At 35.9% G+C, this 22,423-nt stretch overlaps 1 protein-coding gene across 19 annotated transcripts in view; it reads left to right on the top strand.

The window, feature by feature from the left end:
* cast (calpastatin) overlaps positions 1-22,423 on the top strand; it is a 43,731-nt gene that overhangs the window by 19,349 nt on the left and 1,959 nt on the right. For 5 of the 19 annotated variants that reach the window (XM_067375015.1, XM_067375021.1, XM_067375016.1 and 2 more), the window contains 30 exons: positions 3,272-3,334; positions 6,464-6,529; positions 6,977-7,105; positions 7,494-7,598; positions 8,158-8,199; positions 8,316-8,411; positions 9,992-10,072; positions 10,945-10,995; positions 12,034-12,114; positions 12,869-12,946; positions 13,023-13,136; positions 13,267-13,371; positions 13,717-13,833; positions 14,012-14,110; positions 14,440-14,490; positions 15,150-15,200; positions 15,306-15,356; positions 15,707-15,781; positions 16,569-16,634; positions 16,781-16,867; positions 16,986-17,102; positions 17,267-17,380; positions 17,988-18,104; positions 18,195-18,299; positions 19,141-19,233; positions 19,337-19,378; positions 20,532-20,657; positions 20,755-20,838; positions 21,892-21,924; positions 22,312-22,417. In XM_067375015.1, coding sequence (XP_067231116.1) covers positions 3,272-3,334; positions 6,464-6,529; positions 6,977-7,105; positions 7,494-7,598; positions 8,158-8,199; positions 8,316-8,411; positions 9,992-10,072; positions 10,945-10,995; positions 12,034-12,114; positions 12,869-12,946; positions 13,023-13,136; positions 13,267-13,371; positions 13,717-13,833; positions 14,012-14,110; positions 14,440-14,490; positions 15,150-15,200; positions 15,306-15,356; positions 15,707-15,781; positions 16,569-16,634; positions 16,781-16,867; positions 16,986-17,102; positions 17,267-17,380; positions 17,988-18,104; positions 18,195-18,299; positions 19,141-19,233; positions 19,337-19,378; positions 20,532-20,657; positions 20,755-20,838; positions 21,892-21,924; positions 22,312-22,410 — 2,538 coding nt within the window. In that variant the 3' untranslated portion in view covers positions 22,411-22,417. The remainder of the gene's footprint in view (positions 1-3,271; positions 3,335-6,463; positions 6,530-6,976; positions 7,106-7,493; positions 7,599-8,157; positions 8,200-8,315; positions 8,412-9,991; positions 10,073-10,944; positions 10,996-12,033; positions 12,115-12,868; positions 12,947-13,022; positions 13,137-13,266; positions 13,372-13,716; positions 13,834-14,011; positions 14,111-14,439; positions 14,491-15,149; positions 15,201-15,305; positions 15,357-15,706; positions 15,782-16,568; positions 16,635-16,780; positions 16,868-16,985; positions 17,103-17,266; positions 17,381-17,987; positions 18,105-18,194; positions 18,300-19,140; positions 19,234-19,336; positions 19,379-20,531; positions 20,658-20,754; positions 20,839-21,891; positions 21,925-22,311; positions 22,418-22,423) is intronic. The other 14 variants (XM_067375031.1, XM_067375027.1, XM_067375034.1 and 11 more) reach the window with 9 other exon arrangements.

Here is a 22,423-nt window from a genome sequence, read left to right as displayed (position 1 = left end):
AAGGGTTTATGACTGTACCATTGTGGTAATATGGGTGGAGACATGCATTAAGTCATGAATTTTGTTAATTTTGAATCACTCAATGGGGTAACTACTGAAAACGTCAAGATTATAAACTGAAGATTTTTCCTGTTCAATAGTGCAGTTGAAGGAGTTTGAGTTATTGGGATGTAAGAATCAATGCTAATGTAGCTTACTTATATTTACAAATCACCAATTGTTATTTTCAAAGGGAGTGTCTACAGATTTAACATGCGACTCCACCAAATATGCTTCTTCAATACGATTGTATTAGAAGAGGGCAGTGGCTCGGAGGCTAAAACAGGTTGGAGAGAACCTGTGTGGTTTGTACCGAACCCGTATTGCTTTCTTTGCCACATTTACTAACGCCTGCTAACATGTTGTGGTTTCTGGGAGGAGTTGTCAGACTCTGCATTGGGATGTGCACAGACATTTTTATGTAAAGGATCCATCTGTGATAGTTGGATTGTCCATCAGGAATTTTGACCATCGTGATATTGAGATGACAATGCGAGCTCATAATTTAGACTGGACTGAGTCATGTGAGGCTTTTTTGGGGTGCTGTTTATGTCAATGAAAGCAAAACATAACCTAGACATTTTGAATCATAACATTTAAAGGAAATTGTCATCATTATTCGTAGGATAATCTGTTGTGGTTACATTAATGAGATCTGTGGAATGTTTAGTTCTATTTTTAAGTGCAGTGAGTCAGCATTGAATTCATTTAGGTTCTTCTGCACACATGCAGTGTCTTTTTAAATAGTACCTTCTCTATGTTTACCCATACATTTACCCATAATGCATTGTGTTTTTTTTTATTGCTGAGCATGCCTAGTGTTTCTAGGCGGTTTCTTGCACGCAACGTTTAGTTCTACACCCATGTTCATTGAAAACTATACTCACACTAGTTCTCTTATGGGTTTCCACCTTTTTCTGTTGTATTGTTATTGAATGGGTTGGGTTATTAGGTTAGCAGCCAAGTATTTCCAAAAGTGCTCTGCTATGCTTTCAAGAGTTTTTGATAATGTTGTCCACTGCTGCATCAGTGCTTTTATTATAGTTGTTGCTCATGTATCTTTATTTAGTGGCAGAGGCAAAGAACACTGCTGCTGCATTTACACTGCTGGTCTTGGTGCCCAGTTCCGACTTGTTGACTATATCTGACTATATCTATATATTTAATGTGCGACTCCACCAAATAGTCGCACATTAAATATATAGATCCATTGACATAACCAAAAAGAGTCATGTGATCATGTTGGTGATGGCACCTGAATTGACTTCATTCACCACCGTTGCTTTTTTAATGACGTACTACTTGCATTGATTGGAATATCTGATCTGTCTGCTTGCATGGCAGACACAAATGCAAGTATGTGATTCATATCAGATTTTTTTTTCACACATGAATAAAGCCTGAAACAAAACAAAAAAAATCAGAATTGGGTCACTTGAACCATGTAATCTAAATTATGTGGTCATGTTGATGTACGTCTTATTTGGGAGTAAATTTTTGACAGTCAAATATCAGCACAATGGCCCTAACTTTAGCTTCAAAACTTCCTGACTTTTTTAATTTAAGATGTGGTAGAAGTCATGACCTAGTGGTTAGCACTTATAATCTGATATGTTGAACTGTGGTGCTCTTGTGGTTGAGAATTTGTGTCTGGCTTCTTTCATTTTCCTCAAGGGTTGCTATCTCGTAATTATGGTTACAATATGGCATGAACGCAACATAAGCTGATTGTTTTGGTTCAGGAGGAACTGTATAAGGTGGATCCTCTTTGTTTGTGGCACTCGGTGACTGTCTGTCTACAACCCTGCATATCCTGATGACGTGTGATGTCTGCATGAGCAGGGTGTTTGGAGGTATGGAAATACATATGTTGACAGGCAGGTGGGACATTGTATCATTGCATTCGGACCGATTGCAATGATTGGACGAACATTTTTTGGGACTTCCATAGAAGGTGCATGTAAATGTTTTAATCTTTAGGCCACTTCTATTGTAGTTTGCTCTCAGGATATGAAGAGTTTAAACCAGTATATTAAAAAGTGTTTATAAAAATATATATAGAATACATCCAATAAAATTAAGAACTTTAAAAAGAGGACAAATGGTCTTAAGAGAGAAGTGATAAATTATTTTAAAAAAGTTCCTGTGACCTGCCATGACAACCAAGGAGCATGTTTTGATGTGAGTCAAGGTCAATGTGACACAGTCATAAGATATTTGATGTTTAATGTATGAGATTTCACAGTGGGTAGGGCTATTTGGTTCTATAAAAAGAAATAAAGTGATGACAAAATGTCCTGTCACTAATAACTTGCCGAGGTCACTGAGGGCAATGGACATGGAAGATTTACATTTGAATAGCTTTTATCACATGAATAACGCTGATGTTTGACTGTATCTCATCTCTGGTTCTTCGTATTTCATCATCAACAATCCACCCTCTTTCAGTACATAACCTAAAACCTGCTGAGCTTGTTAGAACACTTAAAGGAATACTGAAGCAGTAAATCTACATGCTGGGTGCTCCTTGACACTTTATTTCTCTTCTACCCAAGGTTTGTGAACAGAGAAAAGTAAAGGCCAGTAGAAAAACAAGCCATGAGCTGTCACAATTTTACCCTTGAGCAACTGTCACTTTAATAAATAAATGGCAGATTAATGTTTAAAGGTTTAGAGGACCACATACCATGAATGGCTAAAAGTGGTTGCTATGGGGGTTTAAGTGTCTTGTCTGGTAATACAAAAGCCATTGTTGAAGATGCTATCTGTGGACCTGTAGAGTTACTGAAATACTTAGTTCTTACATCAAGGATCAGTTAGGATTGTTATTGCTTCAGATTTATTGATTTCTCTCTATTAATAATGCTACATCTGATTAGAAATACACCATGCACTGTGCATTTGGTACATTTTTGCTTGCATTTGAAATAACACACGCATATTTAATTGTGTTTGATAATGTGTTCACTGGGTTTCCCTCTGATTCAGCATGACCTCATGTTTCATGCTAAACTTGTGATTTGCATGTGATTCTGGCTGTTTTTAATGTAGCGAGGTCAGGGCAAGTAATGGGATCAATATTGCACAAATGCTTTTTTATGTATTGATAGCAGCAATAATGCATTTTTATGTATTGATACTAGCAGCAATAAGGCTTTTCATAATAATGTAAGTGCATTTCCTTTTCTCAGACACTCAACTGTTCTCTTTTTGTCTCTCTTTTTGTTTTTAGTCTCAGCAGGTCACACCCACCACAACATCTCAGGTCTCCACAGCGAAACCTGCACAATATGAGGTAAAAACCCTCATCCTTTTCAGTCATTAACAATTTATTCACATTATTTATTTTATTTGTCTGATGTAAAGATTACACTCCACTCTACAACTTTATCGACCCATGGCTTCGACACTGGATGTTGGTAGTCATCTGCTTTTTTCCTTCTTTGAAGTATCCAGGTGTCTGAACTGCTCTGTGAGGGACGCTACTGTGCTTTTAAGAGGTGTGGTGTCATTGCTAAATGGAGACCTATTCAGATAAAGTGTTTAAAGAGGTCATGAATTGAGAAATCAAATTTTCCTTGAGCTTTTGATATAAGAGGTCATCATACTATAAGAATATCCCATAAGTTTCAGAACTGAAAACTTCCTTGTTAGTCCAAAAACAGCTTTTATTGAAACCAAGCCCAGATTAAGACTCGCTGTAAAATGTTCCTTATTATGTCATAGATAGGTGAAAGACCACCTCTGCAGAATTATAAATTATATATAGAAAGCGATCAAAGAACAATCCCTTTACAATCGCTGGAGCTGTCAATCAAACAGCACGAGTTTATCAGTGACTGAGTTCTGGACTCTCACCGAAACTCCCATTGGGATCAACAAATTTACATTATGTTTTCACTGTTAGTTATGATGAAAGCATTCATTAGTGTGCAGAAATCAATTTACAATGACGAGATAACTGCATTCATGCACTCAACATGTCTGTGATCGGCTACATGCTCATCACTGCAACCTTGCATGCCACAATATAAATATAATGCTATAATCAACACTTTTTACGATAAGTAAACCTTGAGAACTGTAATAGTAAAAACATGCTTCGAGAGAGTTCCACATGTAATACTTAGCTATTTTCATATGAAAGATGTTAGCCAATCACAGCAGTGGGCGTTTACACTGAAGTCTCCCAGCAGACACGCCCCTTAAAACAGAGCTGAAATCAGGGTAGGAAAAATGGATTTTATTTCTAAATTATGAGAGTTTTTCATGTAAAATCATACTAACATAAGTGCACCCCAGGAAACATAAAATAATGCAGTTCATGACCCCTTTAATGCTGTTCCTTTCAGCAGAAATGTAGACACTATGAGTAACAAGCTTTTTCTGAAGAACAACTGAAGGCCATTTGCCAGTGCAGAAGTCGCCACCACAATACGGGGGTGTTGTGGGTGGCTGGTGCAAGGTTGCTATGCGCTTTATTTAACAAGCACCATCATTAAAAGCTACAAGAGGACCGAAAATAATGACTGCATAGAGATAAAAATACAAAGAAGTCTTTATACACTCACTCCTATGTTTGTATGGACACTTAAAGGACTTTGTTCTTTGCTTTTTGAGACATTTTGATTGCTAAACAGAAAAGTTCTTTTAATTTTTCTCATGGTTATTTGTTGCTTTTGGACAAATCATGTTTCTGCTCCACATATTTGGTTGTGGCAGGACATGGTGTCTCCCATGAGAGGCGTCTCTGCCCTATGACTCACTTTCCTGAATCTAGCTACAGCTGGAGTTTGCTTTTGATTTGCCTGTAACTGCTGTTTATGTGATTGTTAAAGGTATCGCTCACTCCCAAATCCCCTGGTTAACAACTCCTTAGACTGAAAACAAAGAATTTGCAATATTAGTTGATACCTAGTGCACTCCATCCTGGAATGTTTGAGCTGTGGCGCTAATACAGCAGGCATAAACCCCTTTCACACAGTAATCCTGGGAAATTACTGTAAAAATACTAGAATGACTTTACCAGTAAATACACATATGTGCTGTTCACACAAGCAAAGGCATTCTAGCTTTTTACCCTTAAGAGACCATTCACACATCAGCACCAAAATACCAGTAAATTCTGTGATGTCAGTCATGGGAAATGATCTTTAAATGCCGCGACGTTGTCTTCGTTCGCTGCATGAGGAGAAGAACTTTAGTTTCACTGTCTGTTCAATTTGAGGTAGTTAGCACCACTGCCATGCAAAGAACCCGTTAAGCCCCTGTATTGTTCTTTAAAAGTTCTCTAACTCTCTCTTAGTGTAGTTGGGGATTAAAAAACGGATTAAAATACAGTGTATTTCCTGAAGAAAATGTGGTTTTCAACCTTTTTGCCCTCAAGGCCCCCTATAAGGAAATATTCCAGGCCCCCACACAAGACTTTTTGACCTCAGAAAAGCATAAAAGTGATTCAAAACAACTTGTAATTTCCCATTCATAGCAAACATATGAGAGTGGAGTAACACATCTAAAATCTAAGGAGGAGAATTAAGTGGTAGTGGGATGCAACAAGACAGTTTGGATACTGAGAGCTGTCAGTTGCAGTTTAAATTATGTGGAAGGAGGAATACAAGTGGAGGATGAGCAAAAGCTAAGACATGGTGATTGGCTGTAGTCTTTGAATGAATGTAAACTGATAAGAGGCTCAAAAGGAGGTGTTTGTTAAGTCCGTTATATACCAAAATTATGTCACAAACTTCAATTAAAAGGCTATGTTCATATATTAACTGCTTTGTGTTATGTAGTCACATAATTAGGCTACATTATGTCCTGATATTTTGTGATTGAAGCATTCTGTAAGTAAAGTTTTCAATCAACTCTTATGTTTCTACATTTCACCATTTGACAAAGGTGCTTTAAAAATAGGTGCTATATAGCACTTAAAGGCCCAACGAGACTTAGATTTAGCCAGGCTTAGTTCAATTAGGACATTTAAGTAGCTTTTATAAACATTGCCTAGAAAAGAAATATTACTGGTATGCATCTTGAGGCAAAACAATGGCACTGACATATTTTAAGATGAGTCAATGCATGTTACTTTCAGCTAAAACAGCTAAAACATGCATTTTAGTCTGGGAATAGGCTTAAGCCTTGTCTGTGAAACCAGCATTTTTGTTTAGAGTATACAGGTAATTTCCGGGGAATGTTACAACTTCCATTACAGGTAAATTGCCAGAACTGATTTACCGGTATTTTTGAAAAGGTCCTTTTCCAGTAAAGACTGTATGTGTAAAAGGGGGCTATAGGTTTGAATCTGTCTTGATCACATTGCCTCTCTCCCAAGTAGTTTCAATAAATAAAACATGGAATAGGCCCAAAAGTAATGTGTATGACGCCCTAGACATGATATATGATTGACATTCTCACATCTGCATTGTAGAAAGGAGCTGCAGGCGGTGGAGGCCCCGCCACCACTCAGAAAGGACCTTCTCAAGTCACGCCACAGGTAGACACCATCCCGTCTACTGGATTTATCAGACTTTGGGCTTGTTCACACCTTCCTCACGCTGGTTTACATCAGGGCCATACAGCACTTTTCCTTAAAATCTTTTTCCTTTCTATCCTAACCAATCTTGCTTTCACTCTTGGTTAACATTTTTGGTGAATACTAACACAACACTTTTGGGCTGTTTCTGTTTCTATGACATCTGGAAAACATCTGTAGGACCATTTGTTGCTGTCTCTGTCTAATGGAGATCATGCTTTTTTGTTTTGTTCTTTGGTTCTCAACGCTGAACACATTCACGACTTTAATGGGTGCCGCCTGGAGAAACATTTTAACTTTCTTCTCTGCCATTTCGAAACTAAACCCCATCTTCAATGGGTTTTGTCCATCTCATCTTCATACTTAAAAGTGCATAATGAGAATCCCACTCCTGCATGCTGATTGCAGGCCACAGTCTCTAAACCCACACCTGCGACTTCTGCTAAAGTCCCAACTGTGAGCTCCGCTACTGGACCTGCTGGAACGACAGGTGGAACAGGAGTGAAGCCCACAGACCCTGTGAAAGACAAGGCCCAGGTACACCAATGCACATCATTCATTGGTGTCTCCTCCTTATTCTTCTGCAAACAAGACTTCATCAGCATGGCTCTTTTACAATATCATCTTCTGCACGCCATTTATTGCTGCTTTTACTTCAAGAACTCTCTTTGGATGGATAGTCCCAACTTAGCAATGTCTCATTCTCCGATCACCACCTTCCACATCTCAACGTGTTTATCTTTCCCACACGTCTATGAAAGGAGTTGCATCACTGCACTCCTGAAAAGATAAGACGGAGGTCTTATCTTTCTGTTCTTTCCCTCTCTGGGTTTGCTTTGGCTACACAATTGCTTTATTTAGTTTATAATCACCATGTGAAAGTTGGTATTAATGCTCAAACATGTGGCGCGTATCCTTCTGATAGAGTACAACAGTTCCTTCATCCAAACCGGGACCTGCTAAAGTGGATCCGGCTGTTGGAAAGCCCTCAGCCACGGCTGGTGCACAAAAGCAAACAAGCGCTCAAAAGGTACTTATGGAATGACGGAGGATCACCGGGAGTGTCATCATTCTTATTTTAACCTCACATTCTCTTGCTGAAAGTACGAAGACATTTGTGCTTGAAAAGTAGCACCCAGCATATCTTAATGGATTTTAAAAGGGCTTTTTGGGGAATCATTTCTATTGATTAACGACTACAACCAAAGTTCAGCTCAAAGCGTAAACTCACGTTAATGCATTTCAAAGAACATAAATGCAGGATGTAAAGCCACTCAAGCTGGTCCACATATACACTACCATTTAAAAGTTTGAGATTTTGAGATCAACATGTGTCAACTTTTCATAGTAGTTCAGGTGAACTACCAACAAACATCTAAAAGACATTGTAAAACATCTTTTAATATGAGCAGATTTAATACAACAGTTTGGTGAGCAGCATATGGTCATATTACAGGGATGTCTTTGGCAATTTATTGAAAAATACCTTGGAAGGAGAAATGTGTGCTATCTGGGAATGTTTCAGTAGTGTAGCCAGTCCAGGTATGTCAGTATGGAGAATAATAAAGTAATTTTGCTTTGGGCTGCAGGTGCAAGTGGAAGTGGGTCCAGGAGCTAAAGTCAGTACAGGGGTTAGTATACATGCTGAGTTTATCTTTGTGTCTTTTTGTTGTGTAGTCATCAGAGACTCTTTCTTTAAAAAAAAAAACAAAACAGTCTAATGTGTTTATTTTGTATGCTTGTTTAGGATGTAGATCCGTTTGATGCCCTGTCTGGCACTTTACCCTCATCACAACCTCTGGCTCCTAAAGTCCCAAAATACACTGGACCAGAGATTACAGAGGTAATGCATGAGTGTTGATATTTGACTGATGTCTGTTTTAAACTTAAAGGATTAGTTCACTTTCAAATTAAAATTTCCTGATAATTTACTCACCCCCATGTCATCCAAGATGTCCATGTTCTTCTTTCTTCAGTCGAAAAGAAATTAAGGTGTTTGATGAAAACATTCCAGGATTTTTCTCCATACAGTGGACTTCAATGGCCTCCAAACGGTCAAAATTACAGTTTCAGTGCAGTTTCAAAGCGTTCTACGTGATCCCAGACGAGAAAAAGGGTCTTATCTAGAGAAACCATCACTCATTTTCTAAAAAAAAATTTAAATTTTATAAGTTTTAACCATAAATGCTCATCTTGAACTACCTCTCTTCTTCTTCTTCTCTATTAGAATTCCAGCAGTGTAGACACTGCTAAGTGTATTACTGCCCTCCTCAGGTCAAAGTTTGAACTAATTGTTATATACTTGCACTATCATATTGTATATGACAATTTAGTCATATACAAAATTTAGTTTGACCTTCAACCGTTTGGGGTCCATTGAAGTCCACTATTTGGAGAAAAATCCTGGAATGTTTTCATCAAAAACCTTAAATTATTTTCGACTGAAAAAAAAAAAAAGAAGTACATGGACATCTTGGACGACATAAATTATCAGGAAATTTTAATTTGAAAGTGAACTACTCCTTTAAATGGTTAATTCATCCAAAAATGAAAATTCTGTCATCAGTTACTCTCAATGTCGTTCCAAAACCCTTTCATTCACCTTTAAAACACAAGTGAAGATATTTTTAATGAAAACTGAGAACGCATTTTGACTGTCCATCCATTGAAAGTCTATTCACCTAAAATTCACTTCAAAATGTTCATAAAGAGAATGTAAAAAAAAAAAAAAAAAAAAATCCATATGAATCGATGAAATTGTTTAATCCAAATCTTCTGAAGAGACCTGTTCGCTTTATATGATGAACAGATTTAATTAGGGCTTTTATTCATATATAAACATTGATCAGCTAACATAAACTGAAGCTCAACCATACTTGCTTGACGTGTAAGAAAAAACCTCTTGTGGAAGCTCAAACGTGCTATGTAACACAAGAATGAACCTCATTGGTTCTCACACGTGTCAAGCAAACATGTTTGAGCTTCTGTTTACCATATCTGATTTGTGCATTAATGAATGTTTATATTGTGAATAAAAGCCTAAATTAAATCTGTTCATCATATAAAATGATCAAGTCTCTTCAGAAAAATTGGACTACACGGCTCAATGCATATGTATTAGTTTTACAATCTCTTTATGAACTTTGTGAAGTGTCTAAGTGGTAGCTGGATAGACGGTCAATGGAGGACCAGAAATCTCTCAGATTTAATTTAAAACATTTTCCGTTGAGTTTCTGAAGATGAACAAGATCCTATGGGTTTAGAAAGACATTAGGGTAAGTAATAGATGACAGAATTGTCATTTTTGGGAGAACTAACCCTTTAAGTAATAATCTTAGCATGTGTTTGTGAATGCTGATTGTTTAACAACCTGTATTTTGCTATATGTGTGTGTTTTCTAATGGAGTGTGTTGCATGTCTCAGCCAAATATAAAACCAGAGAAGGGTGTTTTGTGTGGTGAGAGAGATGACACACTGCCGCCCGGATACAGAAAGGAAGACATGGTCAGTTGGCGATCATACATATTTTTAACCTCTTTCTTTTTCTATTCCTTTCAGTTTATCAGTAGTTAAAGGGATAGTTGAACCAAGTTGAAACCTGGATGATTTTCTTTCTTCCATTGAACACAAAATGAGGATTTTGAAGAACATCCAATGTTATTGCTTGATACTTTTTTGTACAATTACAATTAATGCGGACTGAGGCTTTTAAGCTTCAAAATGGACAGAAAGGCACCAAAAAGCATAATAAAAGTAGCCCAAATAAGGATGTTAAAGGTCTTCTTAAAGGGATAGTTCACCCAAAAATGTTCCAAACCCATTTGACTTTTATCTTGGGAAGAGATTTCTGTCCCATTGAAAGTCTGTTCACTCATAACTCTTGACGTTTACAAAGATCGTAAAATAAACCCATATGAATCAAGTGGTTCAATCTAAGTCTTCTGAAAAGACACAATCACTTTATATGATGAACAGATTTAATATGGGCTTTTATTCACATATAAACTTTGATCAGCAAACATAAACAGAAGCACATCCATACTTGCTTGACACGCAAGAACAGACCTCATTGGTTCTTGCGGAAGCTTAATTGTGTATCACAAATATCTTCTGAAATTTAGGGATTTGAAACAACATGAGGGTGGGTAAATGATAGGATTGTTATTTTTGGATGAACTATCTCTTTAAACCATTTGTTTCCCTCTTCATAATTCATCAGTCTTGCCTCTTTATTACATCTCACTGATGTGTAGAGTATGTTTTTAGTATGTTTCTGACTGTCTAATCCAAAGCATTTGTTATTAGAGGAGCATGTTTTTCAGTCATTTTTCAGTGGGCTTTGAGTCTAAGTAACTGGTGTTTATTTATATACTCAGGAAAAGAAAAATCCTGCTGGAGTTCCTGAGAAGCCTAAAGACGTTCCTAAGGTAGGCTTTTACTGTCAGTGTGTTCATTGAGCTGTTGTTTTTAGCCCTTTTCTAATCATGTGACTCCCATTCTTCTAGTTCACACACGTTTGAAGTCTCCAGTGTTTACTTGCCTACACCCCACCACCACATTATTGCTATTTCTATCACACTGTTATTGTCCCTATTCTTCGTGTCTTTGGGCCTAATTTGGATAATTTAAATGACATCAAGTAATTTGCATAATACACATAAAAACCATGTCCATATAAGGGCACATATATATATATATATATAATGTGTGTGTGTGGGTGTGTGAATCTTTCAGTTTTTTTCTTTTTCTGTCAGTTTTGAATTATTTCAGTGTTTAACTTATTGAATAATCATGATTTCTGCATGAAAACATTTGCACACAATATGCACGGTTAGTGAATGAGGCCCATAGTCCAACTGTTACGCCCAATCGTATCATTTTAGACATGTCTCACTGTTATTGTCCCATGTCTTACCACATCTCTTTCTCTATCTGTATTTTAGTGCCAAATATTTAGCTTGATCTAAGGGTGTTGGCTAGCAAACAGAAGCAAACACAAATTCATCACTCATTCACTTTCAGCACATTGTTGCCCAATCAGCACAAACTGTACACACACACATAACCTGTGCTGCATTTTTTACTCATTCACTTAAGTTTTTAGTTAACGCCCATCGCCCAGCCTTCAGTTTTCAGAATATTATGATCACCCTCTCACCATTTTGTACAGTTTTCCCGATTGCTTTTCTCTGATCGTACATAGAGGTCTCAGATTATTCAGCTGCTGTTTGTTTTATAAGTTAGCATGTGAACGCAGCATGCTGTTAATGTTGAGCTTTTGGTATGCAGAGGGTGTGTCTGTACTTTTCCTGCCACAACATATGCAGTTTGTTATTCCCCTGAAATTTAGCTCGGGGCTCCCTCTAAAGGTCTTTTCTAGAATTACATTATTATTTTTGACATTTTGCGCACAATTCTCTTTGGTCTTTTTCATTCACGTTTGCTTGTTTGATGTTTTCTAAAAGCCAATAAGCACAGACGATGCACTGGAGTCCCTCTCTTCTGGGTTCGTGTCTTCTTCAGCTCCTCCTAAGAAGACAGATGTGGTGAGTAGCCTTGACAACAGATTGTTATGATTGATGGGGTTTTCAAACTTTTTCAGGGGTTTTCAAACTTTTTCATGCCATGCACAGAACTTCAGTTATGAAAATCCCCTTGTGAGGGAATTTTATTTAAATTAAATAAAAATATAAAGCCACCTTTAAAAAAAAAAATAAAAAAAATACAAAGAATGAATTGTAAAATATTATATGGAAAATATTTGCTATTTTTTTTTATTGTAATAATTATTTTAATAGCTAAAAATAATAATTATTATGTTTATTTATTATTTTAAATTATATTTTATTTATAAATATTTAGTTTTTAAAAATAATTGTTAAAATTAAGTTGTAAATTAACTATTATTATTATTTTATTTATTATGTAATAAAATAATAATATTTCAATTTAAAAATTAAAACTATTATTTATTTTATCAATTTCATTGTACCCATCACCCTTTTGTGAATAGTTGCATATAGAAAATATTATAAATTACATATTTTCTAACATATTATTTATATTATTATAACATATTATTATATATATAATCTATATTTTTTAACATATTAACTTTAATAATGATTTTAATAACTAAATAAAAAAATATATATTATTTTTTACTAATATTAGCCTCTTATATTATTAAATTATTAAACCCTGGCTTAAGTCATGTCAGATAATTCGATTGTATATGCATAGTCTTGACTTAATATAATGTTTTGTTTCTTTGTATGATATTTATTCACTGTATTTCAGAAAACTGAAACGATAGGAGCAGTCGACGTTCGTTCGGCAGGCATCACCAACTTTGCTCCCCCTCCACCCTCTCAGCAGGTAAGAGCTTTTAAAACACTGCAACAATAATATTAGCATGTCTAAAAACTAAGCACGTCTCTCTGTCCTTGAGCAGAAACAACCAGCAACGTCTCAACCTGCTACTGTTACTAAATCACCTGCTCCACCGGCTGACAAGAAAGCCAAACTGGAGATCCCCGCACAATCCACTAAACCGAAGACAGATAAGGTAAAGTCAAGTTTACCCCAATACTTAAATTAAATAATGTTCAGTACATATTTTAAGGATTCAATATTTCTGACCAGTCAACATATTTTTATTATAAATAAAGTGAAATTGTGTCTATTTTCTTTTCTAGTCAGACTCCATGTCGCTGGACGCTCTCGGCGCTTTGGGCGACACACTGGGCGCTCCAGAACCACCCAAAAAATCACCTGAACTCAAACCTGGCCAGATAGTTGATGTAACTCCTCTGTTCATTCTTTCGTAATTTTTAATAGATTATTTTATTTATTATTATTTTTATTTAAAGTGTTATTTAGTCTTCTATAGTGTATTTTCGGTTATTTTAGTTAATTTAGTTTAATTTTTTAGTAATTTGTGCTTTTGTCATTTTATCTTTTTTATTAAAAAAAATCTATATAGGTTTAATTTATTTTTACTTCAGTTTTAGTGTATATATATATATATATATATATATATATATATATATATATATATATATATATATATATAATATATTAGTTTCTATATGTTTTTATATATAGTAGTTTTCTATGTTTTTAATCATTTACATGTTTTTGAGCAGGAGAAGAAACAGACATCAGAGAAGGGTGTTCTTGTCGGGGAGAGAGAGGACACACTCCCACCAGATTACAGATTCTCAGAGGAAGATCTCAAGAAATATCCTCCCCCTAAAAAAGAGGTCAGACATTGTATACAACTTACAAAATATTTCAAATCAATGTCTTCTATTATTCTTATTTAATATTTTACATAATTGAGAATGTTTCATGTAAGCAAAAATGGGTTGTATTAATGGTGTGTTGTGATTGGCTACTGTCACTGGATACTGTGTTCTTATTGGTGGATCTCTCTCTCAGCCCTCACTGAACACAGATGATGCACTGGACATTCTTTCAGAAGGTTTCACGGCCCCTGCAGCTGCACCTGTTGTTAAGGCATCTGTTCCTCCTGCACAGGTAATAATTTAGAATCATTTTCATTAAAATGAGACAATATAAGAACAAAATTACATTATACAATGTCCAATCTGCCCCACTCTTCACATGTTTGATAGTAGTCCTGACCCGAAGACATCTACATAGAAATATATATATAGTCAAAACTATTTTCTCCTATATTTACCCGCTTAAATGCATGTCGTCCACTATTCACTGTTTTCCTAAGGCCATTGGGTGGCTGTGGCCATGTGCGAGGGCCCTTTCAATGCTGCTTGCGGATTTAATACATTATGTAATTCTTGTAATGTACATTCAGGTAGTTAAACACTGTTTATTTGTTTAATCAGGAAAAGAAGAAACCTGATGCGGTTCCAGAAAAGACTAAAGATCTTCCTAAGGTAGGAAATGTGCTGTCTTGTTTTAAGCCATTTGTATTCACATGCAGTGTTGGGGGTAATGCATTACAAGCACAGATTCACTTTTCATGAAAATAAATAGAACATTTCAAACTATAAATAGATGTTAAATAACAGAAGTATACTTTATGTACTTAATCTCACTTTATTAACTAATGTCTTTGCTGCTGACTTCTGATGATCCAGTTCAACCACACTAATAAGCAAAACTGACTGCATCCTATTCTTCTTTAATCCAGAATGGCAGCACAGCTGAAAGGTTTGAGCTGCGCCCTCTACTGTACAGGCTTTGCATTTCCTTCAGCCTGAGGCTTATTCATTTCACTTTTGGTGTGAAAAAAACTTTAAATTTGCCAAAAAATAGATTTTTGGTTATTAAAAAAACAAACAAGCAAGCCTAGCGCAAATAACGCAAAAGCAACATAAAATTGCTTTCCATAAGTAATGCAATTTGTAACTTTTTTAAGGGAGTAACGCAATATTGTAATGCATTACTTTTAAAAATAACTTTCCCCAATACTGCTCACATGTTGTTAAAGCTTCCATTCCACATTTTGTTTCTCCTCAAAAAAAGATTTATTTTATAAAATCTCAGTTCAACAGTTTCAAACTGTTTAACCACTGGTCATTTTTCAAATCAGGAAACAAAGAAGCCTGATGCAGTTCCTGAGAAGACTAAAGACGTTCCCAAGGTAGCAAAGCTTTCTGAGCTGTTGTGTTTAGCCTTTTGTTCTTTCAAATATTATTGCATTAAGTCGGTTTAAGCATTCAAACCACTGGTATTTCTTTAAAATCAGGAAACAAAGAAGCCTGCTGGAGTTCCTGAGAAGACTAAAGACGTTCCCAAGGTAGGCCTTTTATTGTCAGGGTTTATTTTGATATAATGATAGGCTGACTGTACATTATACCACTCATTACATTGCCACTTGCCAAAAAAATGGCATGAAATATTGATTTGATTCGAAATTGCTTTATTATTACAAGGAAGTGACTGTGGAGACATGAAACTACTGTAGCAGCTATGTAAGAAATTGGCTGAATTGGGAAAATGGTCAATAGTACAGTACAGCTTACATTTGACGACAGAAGGCTGCAATTAAGCAAGTTTTCCAGAATGCTTTGTAAGAATGCGAATGGTTAGTGTTTGTCTTACACAGATTAACCTTACTTATTTTCTGTCTTTCTAATCTTCTATAAGCATAAAGCAGATGAATTATCAGCACTGGATGCTCTGGCAAGTGATTTCGTGGCTCCTGCACAGTCTGCATCTAAGGTACCATCAAATGTCAATAGCTGTGTTTCTATCCAATGTTGAAATTGAAATATTGCATAAAACAATTGCGAATAAACAGTTTCCATCCCATGTGTTCAAGAAAACAAAATAAATAGTCACTTGTAGGGAAGTTGGCACAAAATATCTGCAATAAAAATGGAAGTTGCTGCAGTCGGGGAACCACTGTGGCATTTTTCGTACATTGTACATTTCATACAAAATGCAATAAACACGGTCATGTAATCTTGTGTTCGGATGCCTGGTGTTTGGGAACGCAATCAGGTTCTGGTAGGTAATTATACCCAACCATTTTGATGACAGACTTTGGCTCAGGCATTTCAGGATAACCAAACTAACATTTGAGATGCTGTGCAATAAAATTGGTCCACTGTTAGTTTAGATATCCAACCACATCCTTTGTTGAGGCAAAGTTACGAGAGTCTTTGGATTTATTCTGTAAACGTGTTTCCATCATAGTTTATGCGCATGACGTCTTATTGGATAAAATAAATGATCCACCTCACTTTAGTGCAAAAGTTTTTTTATGCACATTTTTAGAATTTCTGCACATCATTTCCATCCAGTGTTTTTATTCGATATCCCTAAATTCACATATAAATAGGTGAATGGAAACTTCCTTGATTCAAATTTCTACTATTATTGTCCAGTATTTTTCCTGTATTTGTTTTCACTCAAAAGATGATAAATGTTGTTTTGTTCCCTATTCTATTCTATTCTATTCTATTCTATTCTATTCTATTCTATTCTATTCTATTCTATTCTCTAGGTTTCTTCAGCTGCTCCTCAAAAAATTACCCCTCCAGGCCCTAAGCAAAAACTAGAGACAGATGAGGTATTGCAAATCCTGGACATAAAAGATGTATTGTATATATGAAATTGCTCATATAATTAGTATATATTGTTTTAATATTAGAACCAATGTTCAGCTTTCAGGACCCTATGGATTTTTAATATGGCTCTCTGTATTTCTCTGTGTAGGATGCTTTCAGCGCTCTGGGCGACACTCTGGGTGCACCAGAACCACCAAAAAAACAACCTGAACTCAAACCTGGGGACATCGTTCATGTAATTGTCTCATCATTTATGACTCTTCTTTGACTTTTTTTGTCTTTTACAAATGTAGAGATGGCATTGTTATCATTGCTACATTTCTTGGTGCTTTTTTTAATAATTGAATGAGCAGGAGAAGGACGTGACATCAAAAAAGGAAGCTCGTGTCGGGGAGAGAGAGGACACACTCCCACCAGCTTACAGATTCTCAGAGGAAGATCTCAAAAAATATCCTCCCCCTAAGAAAGAGGTAATACTGTCACAGTTATAAGCATTAAGTGACACTGATCTTAGTGTTGTCTTTCAGAAACTTCGTTCATATGTGTCGTGATCAGTCTCAAGGATGTGTGTGGTGATTGGTCACTGTTGCTGGATCTTGTGAATTGATTGGTGGGTGTTTTTTTTCTGTCTCAGCCTTCCCTAGACCCTACTGAAGCTCTGGATATTCTGTCTGGTGATTTTACCACCCCCTCTGTCCCATCTGCTGCCAAGACCCCTGTTTGTTCTTCCTCTAAGTCTCCTGCTAAGGTGAGGCTCGTGAACATCCACGTACAGTAGGAAACAAACACAGCTGAGATCTGTTTGATGTCTTAAATGTTTCTCCAATGATATTAAATGTCTGGAGTTGGTAAGATTTTTAAAATCTTTTTGAAAGAACTGCATTTATTTGATCAAAATACAGTAAAAACAGTAATTATGTGAAATATTATTACAATTTAAAACTGTTTTTAAATTGTAATTTATTCCTGTGATGCAAAGCTGAATTTTCAGCATCATTACTCCAGACTTCAGTGTCACATGATCCTTCAAAAATCATTCTAATATGCTGATTTGGTGCTCAAGAAACATTTCATTTCACAACAAAACAGTTGTGCTGCTTAATATTTTTGTGGAAACAGTAATACAATCATGAATAGAACAGCATTTATTTGAAATAGTAATCTTTTGTAACATTATACATTTCTTTACTATCACTTTTGATCAATTAAATTCATCCTTGTGGAATTAAAGTATCAAATTCTAAAAAAAAATCTTACTAACCCCAAACTTTTGAATGGTAGCGTATGTTTAATCTTAACATCATCTCAATGTTTATTTAAACCTTTCTCATGTCTTTTCTCATTCTGTACTTCAGCCTTCAGATTCAGCTTCAGATTTTGCTTTAGATGCTCTTGCAGGTGATTTTGTCGCCCCTTCTTCTGCATCCAAAGTTCAGTCTGCTGTTTCTGGCCCTCCACATGCTGACAGACAGGTAGATTTCTAGTTTATCCGTATTTGCACATATTATTCATGTTCATATTTTCCTTGTATGCTGATTTTCCTCTTCTACTCTTTGTTGAAGTTGTCAGAAGGTACCTCATCCGCTTTGGATGCCCTCTCAGACACTCTGGGAGACATAAAAGCAGCCCCTGAGCCCGCCCCTGTCCCACCAAAAGCCATAGTTAAGGTAAAATGCTTTTTAATAACCATGTCTTTCCATACTCACAACTGAGCACCAAGCAGATTCAAGGCCGATTCACACCAAGTCCGATGCAATTAAATGACTAAAGCTACTTATTTTCATAATTCGAAAATGCACAAAAAACAAAAAAAAACAAAACGATTGTTTGACATCTTGAATTTGGTATGAAGGAGTACACACACATCATCTGCCTTAGGTCAAATAATGAAAAAGTAATTTTCCTTGATCTTTAGAGGATAAAAGATTGATGCACTATGAAAACAAACCATAACAGCACCCCATCTTCCTCTTCAGTCTCAAAAAATGTTTACTGTATTTAAACTAAGCTGTAAAAAATGACTTGTTAAAGAGTAAAATGCGAGATGATACACCAAAACCTTTTGTTTCCTGGTATTGTGTGGTGCCTGTCGCTCTGCATATCCTTCTTAATTATCCCAGTGTTGAGAATCATTTTTATCAAAATCCCTAATCATTTCAGTTTGGTCATTTCATGTTCAGTTTGGGTTTTTTTTAAAAATGTTTTTGAATTAAGTCTGATTAAAAGTTTATGCATTTATTGATCTAATGCAACAGTAAACAGTACGATTGAAAATAACTATTTTCTATTGCAATATATTTTGTAATATCGAATTTATTACTGTAACATTGAAATGTTTTTACTGTCACTTTTGATCAATTTAATGTGTCCTTGTTGATTAAAAGTATTATTTAAAGAAAAAAATCATACAGACTCCAAACTTTTGAACAGTATTCATAGGCTTCTTTCAAAAAATGGTCACGTAAACTAAATTATGACAGTATTGCCTTTTTTTCCTTCCCACCACAGGAAAAGAATATAGTGGAGGAGAAGGTTAGTAAACCAGGTGAGAGAGACGACAGCCTTCCACCAGAATATAGGTTCTCAGAGGAAGAACGCAAGGTGACTTTTGCTTCTTCATTATGTATCCATACCATTGGAATTAGTTTATTGACAATTAAAACTAAAGACAAATTTTCCACTTGTTCTTCATTCTTCTCCGCAGGCATTTATAGCAACAAAGCAGAAAGACGTCAAACCAAAGCAGGTACTTTATGAATCATTGAGTGAATATATATATATATATATATATTAGAGCTGCACAATTCTGGATCAATTCAAAATCTATTTTTTTTGTTTAGAATAGATATCATGATTTAATAATAATGTGGAATTTACTAGAGGTTGTCAAAATGTTAATTGCTTCAGTCAGTTTTAAAAATATTTGTTTAAAGCTGCTGTCTGCGATTTTTGGCCCTTTAGCGGTTAATAAACAGAACTGCACGCGTCTTGCGGAGAAACATTCTAGCCGGAGCTACTTTTCTCCGTGTAGGTCTATGGCGAGTCATGCAGTTACTGTGATACTCTACGGCGAGTCCTACCAGTCCGATCTGAAATAGTCAGAATATAAACACTTAATATAAGTATACCATAATGATTCAGGATAAGACAAAAACACGGTTTGGAAAATGGATTCATGTTGTATATTTTCATTATATAATTTTTGTAAATTTTTAACACAAAAAAAGTTACGGACTGCAGCTCTAAGTTAAAATATTGTTAAAAATTATATATATATATAAAAAAAAAGCTTCAAAGAATGATTTGATGACACTCATAAAGACTTCACTTGTTTCATTACTGGAGGAATCAGCATTTTTGAACAAATCTCTTGAATTAATGATTCAATGACAATTAAATTTTTTAGCAGTCACTTGTCGCCACCTGTTGGTGTAATGATGTAATTGATACAATCTTCATTTACTTTCAAGAGGTGATTTACTCTACTTTGATCACTACTGTAGACTTCAGTGTTTATATCCAAACTATAAACTTTTATCCTAGTACTTGGTTAAAAATTTGAATAATTGTAAGACATCTAATAATAATAAATAAAGATAATGTGATGTTGAAAATACCTAAACATGATAACGGCTCTTGCTGGGTCAGCGGGAGCAGCAATGCAGATTTGAATGTTCTGCTGTGATCGTACTTTTCAAAAGTTAATAGACAGACATAGCCATTTGTCATTGTGTGGGTTTTTAATATGAGATTGTGATCTTTTAATGATTAATCATGCAGCTCTAATATATATAAAATTTCAATAAATAAAAACTTCAATTCTACTGATTTCTATATTTCTTTTCATGAGGACCTTGATCATTAAGAATCTCATTTGACTCTGTCTGTCCGTCTCTCAGACATCAATCGATGACACAGCAGCCCTTGACATGCTGTCTAGTGATTTTTCTGCAGTACCGGCCGTGAAGCCCTCCGCACCTGATGGCAAACACTTCATCCCTGAACCAACACCGCCAACCCATAAGGTACCACGTACAAACCTGCATAAAGAACTACACATTCCCCTAAATGCTTTACACAAGTACTGTGTTTGTTTATTTCTTCATTCATCTTTGTTTACAGGCAACAGGTCCAGTTTTGGATGAGCTGGCAGGCAAATTGATTCCCAACCTGACTGACCCCAAAGCCAAAGACAGCAAACCAAAGGTAAGAATCAGGCCACAGGTTAACTGGCATTATGGGTCCGTGTAACGCTTTGCAGTTTCTTGTTCAATTCGCACCATCAGAATGAACCAAACGATTCTACAAGTCAGATTTTTTAACAAACATAAAAAATGACTCATTATTTTGTTTTTCAATTTATATAATAGCGCTTGCGGCTGGATCTTACCAGTACCGCCGAGGCGGGGTGTATGTATTCAGAGCGCTGAAGCGTTATGTATAGGCCTATGGCACTCTGTCAACGCAATAATTTATCACCTGTCCTACACTATATTTATTTATCATAAAGTATTCAATGTACGAAGAAAGTCTCTCGCAGTTCACAGAAAAAGACGCAACGGCAGTTTACACTTTCTTCTTAACTTGAATATGGAAGGCGGTCTGGCGGAAGCTAGATATTTTATTTCATAACTTGTTAAATATGGATATTTTTTACACAAAGAATCGCTTCACTTCAGAAGGACCCAGAGCCGTGTGAAATACACGTTTATGATGGATGGATGGATGTGGATGGAGACACTTTCTCTCAAAACCTGTTGTGAGTTCGATAAACTTACTGTTTAACGTCCCACTGGCAGTGTTTCAGACAGCTCCGTATGTTTCATAGAGTTTTATTTTGAACTTTCTTTATACTTAAGGACAAGTTCAAAGTAAAACTCTATGAACCGCTCCATTGTGAACGTATTGTGCAGAGCTGTCTGAATCACTGCCAGCGGGACGTTAAACAGGAAGTGTTTGTTCGGAGAGAACACAAAAGTTTCTTGTAGGAACACAAAATTTTGAAAAATATTTTTTCCTCCCATCCCATATTTTTTCAGCCACCATATCCATGAACATGGTGATCTAGAAGCATCACATTTTTCTCATATTGTGTTCTTTCAGAATATTTTACTTCTCCAGTCTTCCTCTTTGAAAAAACATATGTAACAGGAGAAAATTAAAAGTAGGATAAATCTATGTATGCCATTTCTGTATGAGCGCCAGACCCTTTATGCTGGTTCAAACCAGTTTAAATCAGGGGTCTCTATCTGATTACAGGCAAAGGGGGGCAAACCAAAGCCTAAACCAAAGGTAGGTTGTATATGAAATGAAATGCATGAATTTGGTTCTTATAGCTTTGGCTCATGAACGGCAGCATGGAGAAACACAAACTAAATATCCCATTCTGTCACCATTCCATCAGCTGAAACGCAATCACATGGCTGTATATTTGCATATTCATCCAAAAATCTGGCAGGTTTGCATTGTTTGAGCACTATGGCTGGTTTGATACTCAAAGGCTTTGCATTTACAACTTGCTGAGGAGTCATACAGCATCTGGATCACCTGATTATATCATTTGCACACATTGTAGTGCTGTTATGCCACAAAGCAACCTTCAATTTCACCAGCCACATGCTTACGTAGAATGTTTGCATACTTGGTTTGCATAATTAAAATTCTGATTTTGTGTCCCAGAAACAGTCAGTAGAAGATTCCTCAGCCACGGACCAGCTGCCCGGTAAAGTGAGCTCAGATGTGGTGCCTTCATCTTCCACAAAGGGCGGAAACAGATAGATTGCACGTCAGT

This window comes from Chanodichthys erythropterus, chromosome 22, assembly GCF_024489055.1.
Source record: "Chanodichthys erythropterus isolate Z2021 chromosome 22, ASM2448905v1, whole genome shotgun sequence".
Taxonomy (NCBI): Eukaryota; Metazoa; Chordata; class Actinopteri; order Cypriniformes; family Xenocyprididae; genus Chanodichthys; species Chanodichthys erythropterus.
The sequence above is the reverse complement of the archived record's forward strand: the minus strand, read 5'-3'. Positions and strand labels throughout refer to the sequence as shown.